Source organism: Corvus kubaryi, unplaced genomic scaffold (assembly GCF_017639235.1).
Source record: "Corvus kubaryi isolate FWS band 111438036 unplaced genomic scaffold, C.kubaryi_AGA036_p1.0 37341, whole genome shotgun sequence".
Lineage (NCBI taxonomy): Eukaryota > Metazoa > Chordata > Aves > Passeriformes > Corvidae > Corvus > Corvus kubaryi.
In genome coordinates, this window is record NW_024581112.1 from 8,014,658 (window position 1) to 8,034,310 (window position 19,653).

The 19,653-nt window shown below is 45.2% G+C and overlaps 1 protein-coding gene across 3 annotated transcripts in view; it reads left to right on the plus strand.

Moving 5' to 3' along the window:
• The window catches only part of LOC121666325 (limbic system associated membrane protein), a 1,004,233-nt gene that overhangs the window by 877,622 nt on the left and 106,958 nt on the right, over window positions 1–19,653 (plus strand). For all 3 annotated transcript variants that reach the window (XM_042031779.1, XM_042031778.1, XM_042031780.1), the window contains one exon: window positions 12,741–12,866. In XM_042031779.1, the coding sequence (XP_041887713.1) occupies window positions 12,741–12,866 (126 nt within the window). The remainder of the gene's footprint in view (window positions 1–12,740; window positions 12,867–19,653) is intronic.

The window sequence follows — 19,653 nt, forward strand, 5'->3', positions numbered from 1 at the left end:
CAAGAAGTCTCTTCTGTCTCTATCTCTTTACTTTCCGCAGCACGACTGGGTGGACGGCTTGAATCCAAAACAAGCTTCCCTGCCCAGCGTGGTGGGGAAGAACCTCTCTTTCCCCATTGTCACTACTTCCCTCCTGAGGTAACTCATAAATTGCTCTGAGTCTTTAAATGGGCTGTTATTTCTTCCTTCCATCAGCACTCTCTCACTCTTGACTCATGGTGCAGGTTCAGCTTCAATGGATTTATTGGCATGACAAGGTACACAGGTGATGCCAAAGTTGACAACTTAATTCATCAAGCACTACTGGCTTTCTCTCATCTGCACTCTGCTGTCACTCCTTTCCTCTTTCCCCCTCCTCAGCTCTCCTTTCTGTCTGTCTGTCTGTGTCCCCCTTTCTCCCTCCTTCCCCCTCTAATCGCCTCCCCAGGTGATAGTTAGCTATCTCACACTCAAGACAGTCTGTCTCTCTTGACGAACGGAGACGTCAATCAGAGGGCTCACCACAGAGAGAAAGGAATTGGTCTTTACAGCATGTTGGCTGTTTTCTTGCCTTTGCAGCTTGTATGGAGGCAAGGGCTGAGGGCTGCAGTACTCAAACCGACTTACAGAAGCCACATTTGCTTTAAGGTTGCTTTGGTATGCCAGAAGAGTGAGGTGTTGTGCTAGGGGGACAGAGGAAAGGAGGAAAGCCCATCAACCTCAAATGTGTATAGGCAGGTAGAAATATCATTTAAGAAGAAATCCAACATCTTGAAAAAATTCCCCCAGAGGATAAAGTCTCTTTTAAACAGAGTAGCAAATGATCTCTCCTTCTCGCCCCCCCAGTGCCATAATCCTTTGTTGGCATGGCAATTGCCAAAGTGTATAAAGGAAGAGACAGATCCCTCAGGTATCTGTCAGCACTAGATACAATCTACCCAGGACAGTGTGTGTGTGGCATTTAATCCTCCATACATCAAGCATATGCCCAGGATACAGTGTCACACTGTATTTGCGCTGCATCCCTTGTGCCTATTTGTCATGAATGTCTGCGCCCAATCCAGTGGCAGGATGATCCATAGTGTGATGCCATCTCAGCTATATCTCTGCTTTTCTTCAGGCTTTGGCAGAGTTTTCAGAATTGCATTCTGATGCAAAGTTTCTTTGTATTTTTTATCACTCTTTGTACTTTGGGGAAATAATTTTTGCAGACTTCAGTATATCATGACCATCAGAAAGGAAAGTGTATGTGTATCCTTATCCTTCATCAGTGTCCCCAACTATATTGATTACATTTCTATTCCTGTTCAGATTGCACAACATTTTGTGGGTCCAGCTTTTTGCCTTGGGTTTATGAACCACAGGGAGATTATCTCCTTCCCTGCATTTCCTTTCGTGTAAAAGAGTATACATTCTATAATTTGTACCAGCAGTGAAGGATCAAGACTGTTTTCTCTGCCTGGGATTTGCCCTCTTTGTTCTGCCAAGGAACTTTGCAGCATATTAATTCTTCAAAAAGAACAGTCTGAGGCTTTCCAGACACTCTTCCTTTACTCCTCCTACTCACCTGTTGCAGCTGTTGATGGTGAGGCATCGTACCTCTTGTGACTCCATTCAGGTACCAGTCCCTGGGGATGCCATGTACCTTGCACACAGTAGTTACCTAAGAATGAGAATGAGAACTGAGCCTTAGAAAGGTGGAGCACAAGTGTGTAGAGCAATACTGAATGTGGAGTACCAGACCAATGGAATGATTCCTTCAGTTTTTCAGTAGCATTGCTTACTCTGATAACTCTGCTTTTACAGAGGCCCAGTTGTGGATGTGCTGTTACAGCAGGGAGACATGGCTTGTGTTTTTCATGGGACTTAGGTTTTGATTCCCTACTGCAGTGGAAGTATTTGCAGTTTTTTGTCAGTGTTCTTTGTTGAAAATCAGAGGAGATATTCCTGCTCTGCAGCCAGTAGCACTGGATTTCTGGGGTGGTGAGTATTTACTTGCAGAACCTTAGATGAAACTTGTCTGTAAAACTGTTTTCCCACTCAGTACAAAGGTGCTGAAAACCCTTCTGGATGTAACCTCATCCTTCTGAATGGACAATGTAGTCTAGGATGATACTTGAGCAGGAAAGTTGGACCAGATGACCCATTGTGATCCCTTCCAACCTTGTCCATTCTGTGATTCCCTCAGTTTATAACAGAGACCAGCAAACAATTCATTAACTTTGAAGAGGGCAGCCTTGAACCCTACTGGGGGAAGAAGATAGTATTTTTATGTGTCCTAGTAAAGCTGCAGGCTACAAGGAATAAGCCTCATGCCTGGCAGTCCGGGAGAAATTCTCCTTTAATTGAAATGGCAACAATTCAATGTATTGTGTTTACAGAGCAAAGCTCTTGGAATTCATCCTTTTCCCTCCTTTGAGGCTGTCTGCATGTATACAGCACATCTTTACCACACAGCAAAGCTTGGAAAGGGGAACAGTAGGAAAATTCCAAGACATCAAGGTGCTCTTGCATGTGGCTGAACTAAAACAGAGCACTTTTTTTCAGCAGGGAACCTCCAACAGCAGAACCTCTCCTTCTCAGGAAACCTTGGCTCTTGGTTGGTTTGTGAGAAAGAGATCACCACAATCACATCTCAGCTCTAGCCAGATGCTTACTTTGTTCAAAGATGCCTTTACTTCAGGAGCACTGTATTTGTTTTTTCCTCTTTTCTGCTGGATCAGACTTGTGTGAATGAGCATTTCTGACAGGAGGGATTCTTTGCCTTGAACTCTTTGGCTTTCCCTTCTCAGATGGCTGATGATAACACCCTGGCCTTTAGAAATGAGGTTTCTGCAGCTTTCACCAAGCTCAACAATGGCTAACAAGTGAAGGTCTCACAGCTGGCATTTCATAACTGTGTATGGTGGGAAAGGCCAACATCTCTGGATCCAGAAATAGTGACAATGCAATCCAGCAATGTGCTCTTGTAGCCCAGAAAGCCAATTGTTTCGTGGGCTGCATCCAAAGCAGTGTGGCCAGCAGGGCCAGAGTGGGGGTTCTGCCCCTCTACTTTGCTCTCTGAGACCCTCACCTGCAGTGCTACATCCAGCTCTGGGGTCCCCAGCACTGGAAGGGCATGGAACTGTTGGAGTGAGTCCAGAGGAGGTCCACCAAGGTGATTAGAGGGATGGACCATCTCTTTTACAAGGAAAAGCTGAGAGAATTGGGATTGTTCGGCCTGGAGAACAGAAGGCTTCGAGGTGATCTAATTTCCAGTGCCTTCCAGTACCTGAAGGAATCTTACAAGAAAGATAGAGGAGAATATTTACAAGAGCATGTAGTGACAGGTCAAGGGGAAATGGCTTCAAACTCAAAGAGGACAGGTTTAGATTAGGTGTTAGGAAGAAATTCTTCACTATGAGAGTGGTGAGGCACTGGAACAGTCTGCCCAGAGATGTGGCTATCACGTCCCTGGAAGTGTTCAAGGCCAGGTTGGATGAAGCTCTGAGCAACCTGATCTAGTGAAAGATGTCCCTGGCCACAGCAGGGGAGTTGGAACTAGATGATATTTAATATCCCTTCCAACCCAAGACATTCTGTGATTCTGAGTAAAGGCCCCAGTATGGGATTATTATCTTTGTTCTTTATACTTTTGACTGAAAGCAAACCCAGCATTTCCAAAGTGCTGCTGTAGCTTTCTGCTCCCCTAGAAGCCTGAAAGCAATCTTGAAAGGTGGTTACAGCAAGCTGTCCTGCTCCATTTTGCTCACTTCAATGTGTAAGGAAGGAAAGCCTGCTAATAAAAGACATTCTACATGTACCATGTGCATTTGGTTTGAGTGAGAGGCTTGTCACTGAGGACCTGCTTCTGTTGAAACTGAGCCAGATCCCTGGGTATGTGGTATGCACGAGACACTTTGGAGAGTCCTATTCATCTCCCTCTGGCTTATCGAAGAGGATGTGGGATAAACCATGGGCAATCAAAGGAACCTGAGAACAGCCTTTGGACAGTGATGCCTTTTTCACTTAGCCTGTGTGTGGATGTTCATCAGTGGTTCACAATGGTTGTTCTGCTGGCTGTACTCTGTCCCTAATGAGCTGAATATAAGCAACAGCAAAAGATCTGAAAACAAACAAAAAACTTGGCTCTGTTTCTCCAGCATGTAAAGCTATCATGGACAACCTCATCTTCATCTAGAGTGGGGTGTTAGCAGAAATTAACTTCCTCCCCGCTTGCCTGATCAGGACCTTCTCTGAACCTTTAATTCCTGCCCTGGAATGACATAGGTTTTTCTCTGTTATTTTTTTTCTCCTCATGCCTGGCCTGTGCTCCCTAGTCTACTTCCCAAAGAAGGAGTTAAGAGGGAGGAGCCAAGGGCTGCTGGGACTCCATTAAAAACCCATAATCTTGCTTTTTTGTCTCAACTGGTTAATAAAGCATCCCTGTTCTGGCTGCAGCATTTCCTTGAAGCCATCACCCATTCTCGTTGTATAAGGATTTGTCCAAAGGTCATTAACATCAAAGGAGAAGCTCCCTTGGCTCTGAGTCAAACCCCAGAAAGGCTGCATATTAGGACTCAGCTGCATGCCACATACATCCAACATACTAAATGTTTCTGTGAAAAAGTTCTTCTTCAGAAAATTCTCAGAAATGTCTTTGGAGGACCTGGACACTAAGGACAACTTTCTCAAAGAATTTCTCTTCCAGGATGGCTGATTATGGCTGCAAAAAGAAAGACTTTGTATTGTTTCAGTCTCATAAGTAAATACCAGATTTAAAAAGAACAGTCAGAGAGAATATATAAACACACTTGAAACAAAGACCAAGAGCTGTGTACATCTGCAGTTCTTAAAATGTTTGGGATTAGGTGGCATTCCAAGAGTTAATCCCCGGGGATTAGCATGGCAAGCACTTCTGTTGTTGTTTACACATGTCCTGTTAGGAAGGCTGGGTTGTCACAGCAGGCTCCTCTAGGAGGGTTAGCCATAAAGCTCTTGAAGTCAGTTTCACAAGCAGAAAGAACTGTAGCAACACAAACAGCAAATGCACAGAGCAGTTCTTTAAAGACAGGAACTGCAGATGAGTGGCATAAATTTAGTATGTTAATCGAAGAGAAAGGGAAGGGTTGTAGCAAAGAACTTCATATCCAGAGGTGCAAATCTGGTGATAAGCGGATATCAGGCATATGCCTGGCTTGTGTTTTGTGCTTTCATTTACATGCTGAGCACATAACTGAGAACCTGCTCTCCTGGGCTGCATCAGGACCCAAAAACGTGGGTTCTGTAAATCTGTGCTTGGTTGAGGGCGCACCAAAAAGCCAGGTGTGTGTGAAATACAATCAGCACTAGGTAAAAGCTGGAGCTCAGGCTCAGAGCTGGAGCTGCTTTAGAGTACAAGGCTGGCGTCCAGGTTTGAAGTGGAGGTGCTAGGCTGTGAACAGGAGTGAGGCTTCTTTTAACCCTGTCACCTCAGTGCACTGGAAAACAAGGCTGGCTTAAGATTTAAGCTATTCTTTTCTGTATTTCTTTCAGTGAGGTAGCAAAATAATTTCTTTCCTGAAGATTTCATGGAGACAAATTCATAAAAAATAAAATCAGCAGGAATGAGTATAAGCAATTGAGCCCAGTTCTATGCTGGTTTTTCCAACAGCTCAGGAATGGGACAGTGCAACACGTTTGTACTCTGTGCTGCTCTCTGTGAAGAAAGAATGTACTGGAAGCACTTCCCATGCAGTGTTACGTGGAAAAATCGTCCAGACACTTAACTATATATTGGACGAGGCAGAGCATTCCTTTAGACAAAATATTTTGGCTTGTAAACTCTTACTCTCCAGTGCGGTGAGCTCTGACACGCTACCCAGCTCATGGGTAGCTTTGCACATGGCTTTGATTTACAGGATCCTGTCTGCTTCTCTGCTCCCAGCCAGTGCCATATACACAGTCCCCATCTGGATTTTCAATAATTTCCTGCCTGGCGTCTCAGCGGGTGAGGCTCAGCAGCATGATGGGGGAAGCTCACCGAGATGGCAAGGCCCAAGCTCGCAGCCCCTGTGCCTCCTTCTGCCTGGCCTCTCTTGGCATCAGCAGTGATCCTTGATGGAGATCAGCCCCAGCAGTGCGGAGTGCTGGGGGAGCACACTGTGGGTTGGGAACTGCAGATCTTTTAAAGTGGTTTCCATGCTCTGGCTGTCATAGACTCTTCCCTAAAGGCTACATGATGAGGCACTCCCTTTCAGACAACAGAAGGAGGGAATTTTTACACCTTGTAAAAACACTGTAGTGTATTTTGAGAGGTTTTTTGGTTCCCAGGGGATTAAAAAACAAAACCAAGCCTTCAGGATTTGCCTCTACTTCACAGAAGCTTTAATGCTGAGCGAGGCATTGGCAGAGTGAAACAAGCCTAGCAGAGTGGAAGGTCAGAAGGCTCTTTCAGAGTCCACTCTCTTTAATGAAGTTCAACAACTTCCCTCTCTGCCCTCTCGCTCTGCTGACAGCTTTGTCTCCCTCTGGCTGAGGCTGCAGCGTGAATCAGACCGTAAAAAACACATCTTGGGTCTGATGTCACATTTCTTCTGTAAAATGCTTCAGAAACATTACCATGCCGTGTCCCAAAGGGTGTCTGGATTTTACCTTCCAGCCTCAGCTTGCTCCCATTGCGGACTTTAGCATCAACAAGCTGTTTCTTGTTACTGCTGTAAAGAGCTGTGATTAGCCTGCTGCACACATAAGAGGGAAATTAAACCATTTAGTTGTGTTTAGCAGCTCAGCCCCTTCTTCAGGTACTCTCTTCACCACTAAACACTTTAACTAAACAATGACTAATGAGGCCAATTTGCTGTCAATTAATTGCCCCAGGAAAGGACCCCTAATTGTGGTGAGCAAGGTGGCTGTTCTAAAGCATTGAAGGACCATATGATGGTCAGCATCCCCCCTACCTCTGCCTTGGGGCTTATTAGCGTTTGTTGTAAAGTGCTGTTAATTGGGATCTGGGGACAAGGAAATAAGAACTCTCAAGGCTAATTGATAGGCACCTGGGGAGGGTTTTAGTGGCTGCAAAGTTCCTTTGACTTTGGAGAGAAGTCCTGATGTTTTCTTGTTTTTGCCCTGAGAGCTGGTGACTCCTGTGTATTAGTGAGTGGGACTCCTAATTTTATCCAACAGATGGGGGTCCTACTTGCCAATAGAGAGGAAGGAAATAGGCTGGAGGAAGCAACTAATGAGGATATATGGAAGGGATTGTGACTTTTTCCATTTGTATCCAAGGTGCCCTTTTTCGGACAAGCAGTTAGACCACTTAAATGGAGCTTAGGGGCTTTCTTAGGCAGTTTCAATACTGTTTGCATCTGTGTCTTGGAGATATTAAATAGCTTTTGCTGTATTATAGGTCTGTAGACTGGGAATAAGCTGTATTTTTTTAATGTATTTTGTGACTTATTGACTGTACTGTTGAGCAGTCTTATAATTTGAGATTGGGGAGTAGCTGCCCTACAGTGGAAAGCTCCATCTAAGGGTCTTAGATGCAGGGCACTGTTTATCCAAAGGGAATGGTCCAGCCATCTGAGTGAATTTCATGCGAATGCATTTACAGGGCTCAGAGCTGTTTTCCAGCTAGGTGTCCACTGTCCCTCTGTTTGCATTTTTTATTCTGTCATACCCAAGTTGAGTTCCTAGTTCTGTGCTTCCTGCCCTTTTCTCACAAACCCATCCTCCTGCTGCATTGAGATGTCATGTGAAGCATCATGAAACCAGAGCCCTCAGTGCAGGAGCAAGAAACTGCTGCCCCCAGCCTTTAGGCACCCCTTGTACCACTCCTGCTAGGCAGTGGTTCCCATTCCTGCCACTTTGTGCCTGTGCTGTGACTAGGTGCTCTGATCAAAAGGCAGGGATCTGAATGGTTTGGGAGCTGTGGCATGGGTCAGGTTCTGCATAAATTCCATTAGGAAAGATCTCCAGAAGCCTTGCTTTAGCAAGGGTGGCCTTGATGTTTTCTTGTTCCATCCCCCATTGCACTCCTGGAAAGGTACTCAGGAGCTGGCCTCCCGCTTGTGAACTCGTGTCTCTTAACCTTTGGGCTCACTCATTTACTGGGACATTAGGGGTGTAGCAGTTCTCCTTGCCTCCTTCCATAGCCTTGAATTAGAACACTGATCCAGCCCGCCCACACCATTCCGGGTAATATCTCAGGAGGAGTTTTGAGCTCTGAAGGGCTTTGGTCATAAAAGGCAAGGATAACAACAGCAGATGTTTGCGTGTTTGCTTGTTTGTGGTTTCCTTGCTGCATCCCGTATGCAGCCCCTGGTCTGTAATAACTGCTATAGCAAGTGTTTTTGTGGAAACAAATCACCTGCTTTCATCTGGAGAGCAACAGTAATTGTGCTGGGGGAGCATGATCTATTTTTCATGTCTCAGTCTTTCTTATTATTTAAATTAATGTGAGTTGCAGTTGTCATGAAGTGAAGGATTGACGGCAATTAACTAGAACAGGCTTGGTGCAAGCTGTTTCTGCACAAGCCCGTTCTACCTAGCTCTGTCACTGTGTCTTGCCTGGGACTTGAAATCTCCCACACCAGCTCTGACCTTGTGCCCCTCCTGCCCTGCAGCCCTCCCAGTCCAGGGCACCCTACAGTATCTCTGCCCTTGCCTCATTCCTGCCTTGCAGCTTCCCTTCTCTTCCAATGCGAGCTTCTGTCATGGAGAATGGCCACTGGTTACTTTGGGGTTTGTTATTTACTGTCAGTGACGTGGAAGATGAGATGCTGGGCTGGCATCAGCCTTGTCCTGTAGATGTGAAATGTAGAAGAAATGAATACGTGAGCTCCAAGTCATTCTTCTCAGTGTTCATTTCCATCTCTCCAGAATCAGTCCCTGCTGTGGGTGGGGCATCCTCCCTCTCTGGGGATGGAGCAGTGGGGTACTACAGTGTGCAACCAGGGGGATGCTAAGCACAGTGTAATGGATATCCCATGTGATTTACACTGAAAGGGTGGAAAAAAATCTGGTAGTCTTATATTTTTCAGCAGTACCAGAGACCCTGACAGGGCTTTCCCATGGTCCTTGGAGCCAGAGGAGTGCAGCAGCAGCCTGGTTTCCCCTGAAGGAAAAAGTTGTAGTCAGGATATGAAAATGCCTGGAAGCTCTGTTTAGCTGTAGGACTTGCCCTGCTGTGGGGCTGCAGCCTGTGGGTTTGCCTCTGCTAATGGTTCAGAGGCCAGACACAAAAGAGTTTTCCACTTGAGGGTCAACAGGAGATGGCTGGGCAAATAGAGGTTGTGACACCCAGAAGATTCTGGTCCCAGGAGGTGTTATTCTCAGCAATCCTTCTTCCAGCAGTCTGGGACCTGTGAAAACATAATACAACCTCCACATGGGGAAAAATAATAAGGTCAAAGCTTCTCATTTTAAGGCTGTCCTAAAAAGGTGTGTGCAAAGTAATGACAAGTGCCAAGGAGGCAATGCTAACTGTTGCTGGTGCTGACAGTTTTGGCATTTTAACATGCTGGCTTGACGCCCTGAAAATTAAAAGTCTCTGACTTTTTATCTGAGTGAAATTATTGTCCACTGGCTTTGGATTCTAAGCAGATGAAGCCAAGCCAGGTTTTAAATTTAGAGGGAAATGATTTCCTGCCCTATTCCCCCTCGTCTTAGCCTTTCCTTGCCTCCTGACCAGGGTGGCAGCTGAAAGGAGCAAACCATTATATTCCTAACAGGATTTCAGCCTTGGATGTCCTTTCCACCCTCATCTGAAAAAGCGGCAAGCCAGATATGACCATCTGGACACATGCTCTTCCTCTTGGGTATTCAGTAGGCATGGTCAGATCTGCTTGTACTGGCTGAGTTTACTTGATCCTCTGTGAAGTAAAATGTCTTGACAGCTTTGGAAAGTGGCAGTTTATACATGTCCCAACTGGAGCTCTGCTGCTGCCCTGTAGTGGCTTTTGTTGCTCTCTCCTCAGCCATTTTGGCTGGCATTGCACCATTCTGCTAGGACTTCACAGTGGCCCACAGCTCCACCTGCTAGTTCTGCTTAGTTCTTCTTGGTTTGCCGCACAGCTTTTTTTCCTCATGAAAATGTTAACCCCTTGAGGTTATGGTAATATTCCCAGAACGTGGTGTAGCTACTGGTTTTATTCTTGGGCTCTGCATACCCAGGTTTGCCAGTGCACCATGGAGAAGCTGTGCTGAGTGTGCTCCAAAGTCACTGTCCTTGTGCCCCCTGACAGAACACTGGGGCAGAAATAGCAGCCTCTTGTTCTTTCCCAGACTAAGCCCCTCTGTCCTCTTCTGTGCATGTTGGTCTTCTCTCAGGTGTGAGGTGGCCCTCTGAATTGCTTTGTTCCCAGTAAGTAAGAGTAGCAGTTTGGATTTCTGCACTGGAACTTTCAGGGCTCTACCAGCCTGCAGGTCTGCTGGCTGGAACAATGAGCAGGTCTGTTCTGAGCCATGGGAACAGGGTGTTCCACTCATCCACTGGGAAAGAAAGGAGGTGAGTTTCCATCCCCTCTTTGAGGAACCTAGTCCTGTCTTTGACTTTCTGAAGGTAAAAGCTTTTTCCTCGTTTTGAGTCAGAATTTTCCCTACATCGCAGCTCATGTTTGCTGCTTTTCACTGTTCACTGTGCACCTCTGTGCATCTCTGAGAAAAGCCTGCCTCTGTCTTTTCCACACATTCCCACTCACTTTTTGTAGAGAGCAATAAGATCTCCCTCAGCCTTCTCTTCTTCAGACTGAACAGACCCATTTCTCTTAGGTTTTCCTGGTAAGTCATGTGCTACAGTCCTCTGACCATCCTGGGGGCCTTCCAGTGGACTTGCTCCAGTGTGTCAATGGCCTTCCTGTACTGGGGAGCCCAAGACTGATCTAGTGCCTGAGATTCTGTCTAATAAGCACCATGTAAAAGGTTTCAGATGTACCCCTCCACTTATGGGGTTACTCTCTTGTTAATACAACCCAGGGTGCTTGGTCTTTGCTGCAAGGGCATACTGCTAACTCATGCTGAACCTAAAGGACCCCCACGTGTCCTGGACTGCTTAAGCCTAGCACCTTCTCCCTTCCAAAAAATGTCAAGGTGGTTGGTCCCTAATGAGGAACTGTGATTGTGAGGCTTCTTTTACCTGTCTGAAGCAGTCTTTATCTATTGCCTCTTCTTTATCAAATGGTTGGTAATAAACACCAAGGAACAAGGGTGACACTGTGATATCCTCTGATCCTTACATCTGAGCTCTCAGCTAGTTCACCATCCAGAGCTGGGTACATGCCAGCCACTCCTTTGCATTTCTTTTCCTCTCCTTTCCAGCCTGTCTTTCTTAGAAAGCCTGTATCTGAGCTACAGGCCAGTCCTAAGAGCTGTCTCAATCCAGCTCTTCCAGCCCTATGGGTTTACAACACTGTGAATCTGTGTGAACATCTGATTCCTCCTGTTTTTTCACCATGATACCTTCACTGGTGCACAGGCATGTGGGATGGCCCCCCAGCTGTCCTGCTTTCACAAGGCATGCAAAACCCTTCCCTACTGTGTTGTCCCCCAGCTGCTTCCTCACTGCCCTCTGCATTGTCACTTCTCCACAGATCATGGCAATCCTTCCCCAATGTGCCTGGCTTAAATCCCTCCTTGCCTGGGTGAGTGAGCATGTAGGAAAATAGATGTCTGCCTCACTTTGCTTGACAGGTCCTCTTCCTTCGAGGGGGTCCCATGATCATAGATGCTCAAGTGTTGTCCATGAGTTTGGGGCCTACACAGAGAGTCTAATGAGCTGTGGGGTGTCAAGAATATTCCTGTGAATCCAGCAACACAGCTGGAAGTAGTGAGCTGCTCTCTTCAGGCTTCATTTCCTTTTCCCCACCTAGCTTATAGGCAGCTTTGCCTCAAAAGGACCATCAGCCACTCCTGCCAGGGAGGGGGAAGGGGAAGCTGCTGTCTGTTTACTTGTGGTAAGCAAAGCAGAAAATGATGTTGTTTCATTCCTCGCTACACACAAATTTGGAAGCCGAAAATATATGAAAGAAAAAAAAAAAATTAGAGGATTCCTTTTTAATCCAACTCCCTCACCACCTGACATGGGGTGTGAAGCATGGAAGCAAGACATGGATGTGAGACAGGAAAGACTGCAACAGCTGGCACACTCCACACCTGGAGGTTTCTGTTCAGGTCCCAGTTCATGGTCACTCTGGTCCCATGACACAAACTCAGCTTGGAAGGTTTTTAAGGATCTTGAATGCCCAAGTCACGGCATCTTAAAGACTCTGCTGTGCCTTTGGTGCTGTGATATGTGGGGTGCAGTCATCCAGAAGCTGTCTACTGCAGGTCGCCCATGGAGGATCCTTCTTGGCTGAAAGATGTCACAGAAACCAATAACTAATACACCCTCTGAGTCGGTGCCTGGAGGCCTGGCATCCTGCAGGAGGATGTAGAACTCCATCTTTGGAGTGTAAAAATTAGCTGGGATGATACTTGGAGCCTGCTGACCCCTTCCATGCAGACTTGGGGCACGCAGGCAAGTTCTTAGAGGTCATTTTATGAAGATCCCCAAACTTTTCCAAACACACAGCATTGCTGTTGCAGCAAAGGCCATTTCTACCTGGAGACCCTTGAAATACAAACTACACAAGAGTACATACTGCTCTGATGTAATTTCAGAAACCCAGGTAGTAGTGAAGAGCGTGCAGCCTGTGAGATGAGTTTGTGGCTGGCTCTGGTTAATAGGCAGGTAGATTAGTAAGCCAGGCAAGCTGCCCTCCATAATTCTGCTTCTAACAAGGTCAAACTTTCTTTTGCCTTCACAGTTCCACCAAAGATCTCCAATATCTCCTCGGACATCACCGTGAATGAGGGCAGCAATGTGACCCTGGTTTGCATGGCAAATGGGCGTCCTGAGCCTGTCATCACCTGGAGGCACCTCACTCCTACAGGTAAGAAATCCAACTGTATTCAATTTCTGCACCATGCAGTAGTTTCCTTCTCTTCCAGCATCAAAGAAAATTTCAGTAGCAATATAGGCAGCAATAGAAAAGTGGCAAGAATCTTAAATGTACTTCAAGCTTGTTTTGTGGTGTGAATTCCCAGGCACAATAACCAGGTTTTCCAAGTGAACAAATGAAATTACTTCAATAGATGCTCTACAGAATTGGACCTGTAATTCTATTTAGCTTAGGTCTTCATCTAGTTGTCCCAGTCTGTTCTGCTGGTAATGCACAGCACAGTGGTGGAGATAAAATGATGCTGGTGCCAGACTGAAGGAAAAGGATTTCTGTTGAGACAGTACATAAAAGAGGTTCTCTCTGAAAACCATGGGATTTGCTTCCTACTGATTTGCCTTAAAAGGGAGAGGCAAATAGTGGCCCAGTTTATTTCATATTACTCTCCACTTTGGCAGACAGCCAGAAGTCTTGTGTCTTCTGGGATGAGTAAAGAAGGCATTTGATCTTCAAGGTGAGTGAAGAGCAGGATGGTGACAGAATAAAGGAAAACTCGCCATCTTTGTTGTGCTATCTGACTGTGCCCTCCATGCTCGAGGACGTGGCTAGGATGGAAGGAGAATATCCTTTCAGTAGCCAGACTCTATGGGGTTAGCAGCTTGGGTTGCAAGGAAACCTTCAACCCATAAAGATTTAACAGTAGGATGAGAACAAGAGGTAGGTTTCTATCCCTCCATATCATGTCCTTGGAGGAGAAAAAAACTCTTTAGATGATTTATCTTCCTATCAGATGTTCTTTAATCTAAAATGCATGGATTAAGCATTGATTAGCCCCATATGAATGGTCTTCTGTGATAGTCCCATATATATAAAAGGTTAAAGAGGATTTGAGGTAGGCAGAGAACAAACATTCTGCATGTGCTACAGATAGTGCAACTTTCTACTGCAGTTCAGCAGCCAGAAAAGGGGAGAATGTTGCAGAAGGAAAGTTGGAGAGAGAAAGATAGAATGACACATTGGAACAGAGTTTAATCTAAGGGCTACATCCAGAACCCCCGGGATTTGGAGCCTGTGGTTGAGGTTGGGGTTACTTAGATTTCCTGTCTCGTCTCTTCAGCCAAACCAAAGTTCTCCTGAGCTTTCATGTGTATGAAGGCCAGATACGCAGTTTGTATTTCTGGCCCATTTCTTGCAATGACAGGAGAAGAAAGATGGGGAAAGCCTGCCAGGAAGAGGTGGGAGCAGGGTTGATGCGGGGAAAACTACTCCTCTGTGGTATCATCGTCACTACCTGACTTTTCTCTTCTGGTTTTTTTTCGGAATTAAGCATGACTGTGCCATTTGCATTTATAGGAAAATAGAACCTATTTTTTTAATCTTTAATTATGTATATAGAATCTTCTAGCTGTGGTATTTCTGTTCTTAAAGTTTACTTCATATCAAATCTTCCATCTTACTGCTGCATCAGTCTTTTAGTTCTCTGTGGTAGCCTGTTAATCACCCGATTCTGTCACGTTCCCCCTGTTCCCTCCCTAGCCCTGGCCACTCCCTCAGTTTCTCCCTATTGGCTCCTGTACCCCAACCCCGCCCAGGGACCGCCCCTGGGCCCCTGACAAAACCACCCCGCACTTAAACCACAAGGTCTCTTTACGTCTGAACATCGTGGGGGCGGGGTGTGATTAAAGCCATCTCAAACCCTCATGGTGGACCCTTCTCTACCTTCTTCATCACCACTGCATTGTAACGCTGCTGGCTGCCGGAGCCAGATCGCGGGGCTGTCTGAAATGGACTCCGGGATGAGACTGATGGCATGGCCCTAGGAAACCCCCGCTGTGCTCGCAGGGAGCTGCAGCCTGCTAGGCAGAGTCCAGCGGTTACAACAGTTCTCTAACTCCTTGTATTCAAGTAAAAGATACTCCCTAGCTAATCTGTGATCACAGCCTAACACTGAGTTAAGGCCGTTAAATCTTCCTGAAATCTAAGCCCTGGTACACGTGAGAGGCATTCTTCAGAGCAGTAAGAAGATTCCTGTTCTGACTCATCACTTTGGCTGTTGGTGCTTTGTGGGGTATTTTTCAGTTTTACCACCTACTTCATTGTATCAGACACAGATTTCTTTTCTCCTTTTTACAAAAGTCTCCACAGAACAAATCTTCGCTCTGGCTATCCTCTCTGGTGAGCAACAGAACTGAAGAATCCCATCCCTACTTTGACTGTAGGGACAGTTGTCTTGGCTCTGTTGTTCAGTTTTCCAGCATGTCCCTTCACATTTTTTCTCCCATGCTGTGTGTCTCAGAGGTGTTGCCTTGTTAGCATCCCTCAGCACCATCTCACTGACTCCTTTCCAATCCCTCCTCAGTCCTCCTCCCTGCAGTGAAGCCTGCCAAGCACCTCCTCCGTAACAAACTAGAGGTTATGATGAAGGGCAGGCAGTCCTCAGTCTGTCACCTCCATGTGTCACTGGTTGTGGTTCTCTCTTTTTCCCCATCTGAACCCATCTGCTGTCTTTTACAGATACAGAGGAACTGCTTTCAGGCAGACATCAGGTCTTTGAGCAGCATAAAGCCCAGTAAGGCACTTGTCTCAAAATGGGAGACAGAAGGACTTCTTCTAAGTGTTTTCCTTGAGGTTGACAATTAATATAAATTCCAAATCTCTTCCAGAGCTGCTGCAGTTGGAAACATGTCTTATCTTGGAATCTCCCTTTTCCAGAACTGCAAAGCATTTTGGCTCCATTTATGAAAGTTTTGAAGACATCTGCTATGCATCAAAGAGCTATTTTAGATCATTGTAAAGGTTTCTGAAATATATCTCTCTCCTTCAGTTTTTTTCATGGTTAAACTTGTGACTGCAGAACTGGAAGAAAGAGTGTTATTGAGCTTGTGTAGGAGGTTTTGAATGGACAGGTAGTAAAATTAAACCGGTATTGGGGGGCGAGAGTGCCAAATTACTTTTTCTTTGTGCACTCTCCTCAAGGAGTTCATTAGCTACTTTGTTTACTGTTTCTTTCATTCATTGACTTTGTCAATAGCGTTTGTTGGCTAATTACCCGAGTGAGGACCACAGAAATTATTTCTTTCTTCTTGGCTGGGAAGTGGAAGATACAAATGCAAAGGGAAGGCAGTGTTGGTACTTATGCAGAGAAGGTAGGGATGCATGTGATAGTTTGTTTAAATGCTGCAATCGTAGCTAACTTATCTGCCTATCTGGGAAGTTAAAAAATTGATTTATAAACTGCTATGTTGCTTCCTGTTCTGGTTCTTCAGTGAGCAGTTGAACCAGGCATTTTTCTCACTTCAACTGTAAGTCCTGATGCCCTGAAGCAGCTCACAGAGAATATACCTCTCCTAATCCTGTGAGATAGCTAAAGTGTGGCTAAGGTTGATGACTGTAGCACTGACACCTGGGAGGGAGGCAGGTAAGGGGAAAAATACTTTAATAATTCAATGGCAAATGACAATATAGATCAGCTTTAATTTGATGAAAGCAGGAATGACATTCCTTGGAACGATGCAAGTCCTTACTCTCCTCTTGCATTCCTCTTCAGATGATTGACAGATTGTATTTTGGCAGAGCAGGTGGAGAGAGTCACCCAGACCCTTTTCTTTCTTACCTGACGGGCTATTGTTCTGTAGGACATTGGCAGCCAGGTCTAAGTAGTTGTAGATAATTTAACAGGCATTTCCTGGAAGCACAAACAGCTTCATTAGCTCTTCCCCTCCAGCCAGCAGAGCTCTTTTCTGGGATCACTGACCTGCAGCTTCCAGCAGCAGGCTAGTACATCCCTCCCTGCACATAGGCTGATTCCATTTCTGTGATTCAGGACACAGCTGCGGGCTTGTTAAGCCTGCCATACCCTATGACTTTTGCCATCCTGGTTTGTGATGGTAAGCCATAGCAAAGACTGTAAAACTGATGATCTGAAATGGATTTGTCAGGAAATTGTGATGTGTTCATTTAGAGTGGGTGTGAGTATTGATGATGTCCTATGCAGACTGCATGAATTAGCAGCTGTCAGCATTAAGAATACTTCACTAGGGAACACTCTGTAGCCTCTCATCTCCTGAAAGGGAAAAAACCCAGACTCTGTACAAAAAGTGGGTGGCACCCTATTGTTTTATTCTCCTTAATGTCAGTTCATAAGCTGCCTGATCCATGGCCCACAAAGGTATACATTATTTTTTTGTCACTGAGTGCAATAACCTCAAATATGCTGTAGCTGCACCACATCCTGGACGAGGTCCCAGCACAGGACCATGTATCACTTATCACACTGATATGGTCTGTGAGGGCTACCACAGGCAGCCTACCCATCTACAGGTAGTTATGTTAGGAGGAGCTCTGTTTTCCCTCTACCTTGCACCAGGATAACAACTAACACAGCCAAGAAAAGAATCAGTAAAATAGTTCAGAAATGGTAGCCAATGCCTGCTTTCGAGCCCCTCTTAGTTTTACTTCATGTCTCTACTGACTTAGGATTTTTCAGGCTAATGTGTCTTCTCCCTACCGGTAAGACAGTGAGATCACAGTCCAGAGGCTTTATCATTTATCATTTCTCATCTCTATGTCTTACTCAGAGCAAAGCTAGATGCCTGGTTGACTGAAAAAGAGCTTCGTGGGGAGAAGAAAAATTAATGTACATTCATATTCTTACCAATAAACTCTCAAGGGAAGCCCTAAAGAGTGGCCTCCTGTGAATCAGGTTAGCAGCAATATGAACACGGACAGTTGCTGTGGGGTCTTTGGATTACCAGAGATCTCACTGCCAATCCTTTTGCTGTGCATGGGCAGACAAATGCAGAAGAAAAAGCTGTCTCCTGTCCTGAGAAGCTTGTAAAGAGCAGTACCATTCATGTTTCTGCTTCTTTGCCACAAAGCATCAGTGGCTGAAACCTTCCCAAGGACCTTGCTTGTGGGTACTCTGGCAAATGCCTTTAGTACCCATGTTGGTGACATCCTGAGAGCTGGGGACAGGGAGACAAAGCTATTTTGACGAAAGTTGAGGAATTGAGTCCTTTACTGCTTATGCATAACCAGCTGAGGAACAAGCAATTCCCTTTTCCTGGAGAAGCTACAGAGTATGAAACCTGTATAAAGCCACTAGGTATCCCATTCTCAATCCAACTTCCTTGGCCTCAGCCCAGCAAGGCCACTTGATGGAGAAGAAAACACTCTGGATTCTTCTGAATGCTACCTGACAGTCTAAAGATACTCACTTTGGCTCAGAAAAGGAGCTTAGTTATTACAGTGGTAATCAGAGCATAAGAAGAACCAGTCTAGACCAAAGCAGATAAGTATTGATTGCAACACCCCAGTCCCATGTCACAGCATAAAATGAAAGGAGATGAGAAGGCTTGTCAAATATGCCAGTCTGACTCTCCCTAGAGTGTGCTACAAATTTGCATTGAGTCTTAGGGAATTTACCATAGCCTGGGAAGTTTAGGAGGGATGGAGAATACAGAAATGTGCCTGCATGCCCTGTGTAATTGAGATGGTATACATATAATATGTTTATAAACAGCTGTAGAACTCATTGCCATGGAAAGTTATTTAAAGACGGGAACTTGGCAAGACTCAGCCAGCTTGTGTATTCTTGAGGATAATGTGAACAAATCTGGATATTCTTGTTATTCACAATAAAAATATTGAAAAGGATGTTAAACTTCATGCTTTGGGGCTCAGAGATCAGTATAAGACCTAAAGTGAAAGAGACAGATTATCTCACGCCCCCGCTCACTTGTGTATTTTCCTTCAGTGCATGCCAGCCTCCTTGTAGAGCTGAGCACTGAAGGAAGCAGAGACAGAGAGCTTTCTGAAGGCATGAGTTAAGAAGGACATATTGGTCACAAGGGACAACTTTGATCATTATGTCCTGTGTTTGCTTGCTTCTCATTGCTGCCTAAGTCCAAAGCCTTGTTGCTTCACTTTGTGTAGCACAGGAAAACCCAGTTTATGCCCAAAGAAAGGATCAAACAGAAAACCCTCAGCTGGAGTCACCACAAGTCAGCCCTGCAGTCAATAGGTACTGATGAGTGGGAAGCAGGTTTTTCGGTTATCTAAACCATTTGGATTTAGCCCACCTTTCTGCTGCTCTACTAAAACCTCAGTAAAACAGTTGTGGAGAGAAGCAGTCTTGTTTTGGGAGGCTTGGGGTGGGGTTTTTGGTTCGGATTTGGTAGGGGTTTTTTTGGTATTACTGTGCCAGTTCTTCTTATGTCACAACCTTCTCCCCCATGAAACTCTCAGGAAATTTGAGGTTTACAAGGTATTTGTTTAACTAAACAACTGAGGCAACTGATGATTTTTTTAAACAGGTCTCCTTGTCCTCTTTTTTTTTTTCTTCTTTCATCTTCAAAATACTTTCTGGTAAAGATGGGGTCTCATCCTCCACAGAGACCTTTCAATTTGCCTCTTATACACTCACAGTTTGTTTTAGCACACTTTCTGAGATGTCTTTTTCTCTTGATCTAGTCTTCATCTTATCCAATATGTAGGAGAAAAAAAATAAAAAAGAAGGAAAAGGAATAGGATGCTGGCTCAAAAAGAGCCTGGGAAACAAGCCAAACTTTCAACTTTTTCAGGTCTTCTCCAGAAGGCATCCAAAGTTGTTTCAACCTCTATTTGCTTCCCACTTACACTTGCTCCACATTTCTTATATTTTTAGAGGTCTGTTTTTCCAAGGGCCTACAAGCTAGATCCCCATTGCCTCCTTCCTCACCTCTCACAAGCTGAAGCTGTGAAGGCACTCTCTCCCCAGAACAGTTTCTTTTCTTCCTTCTAT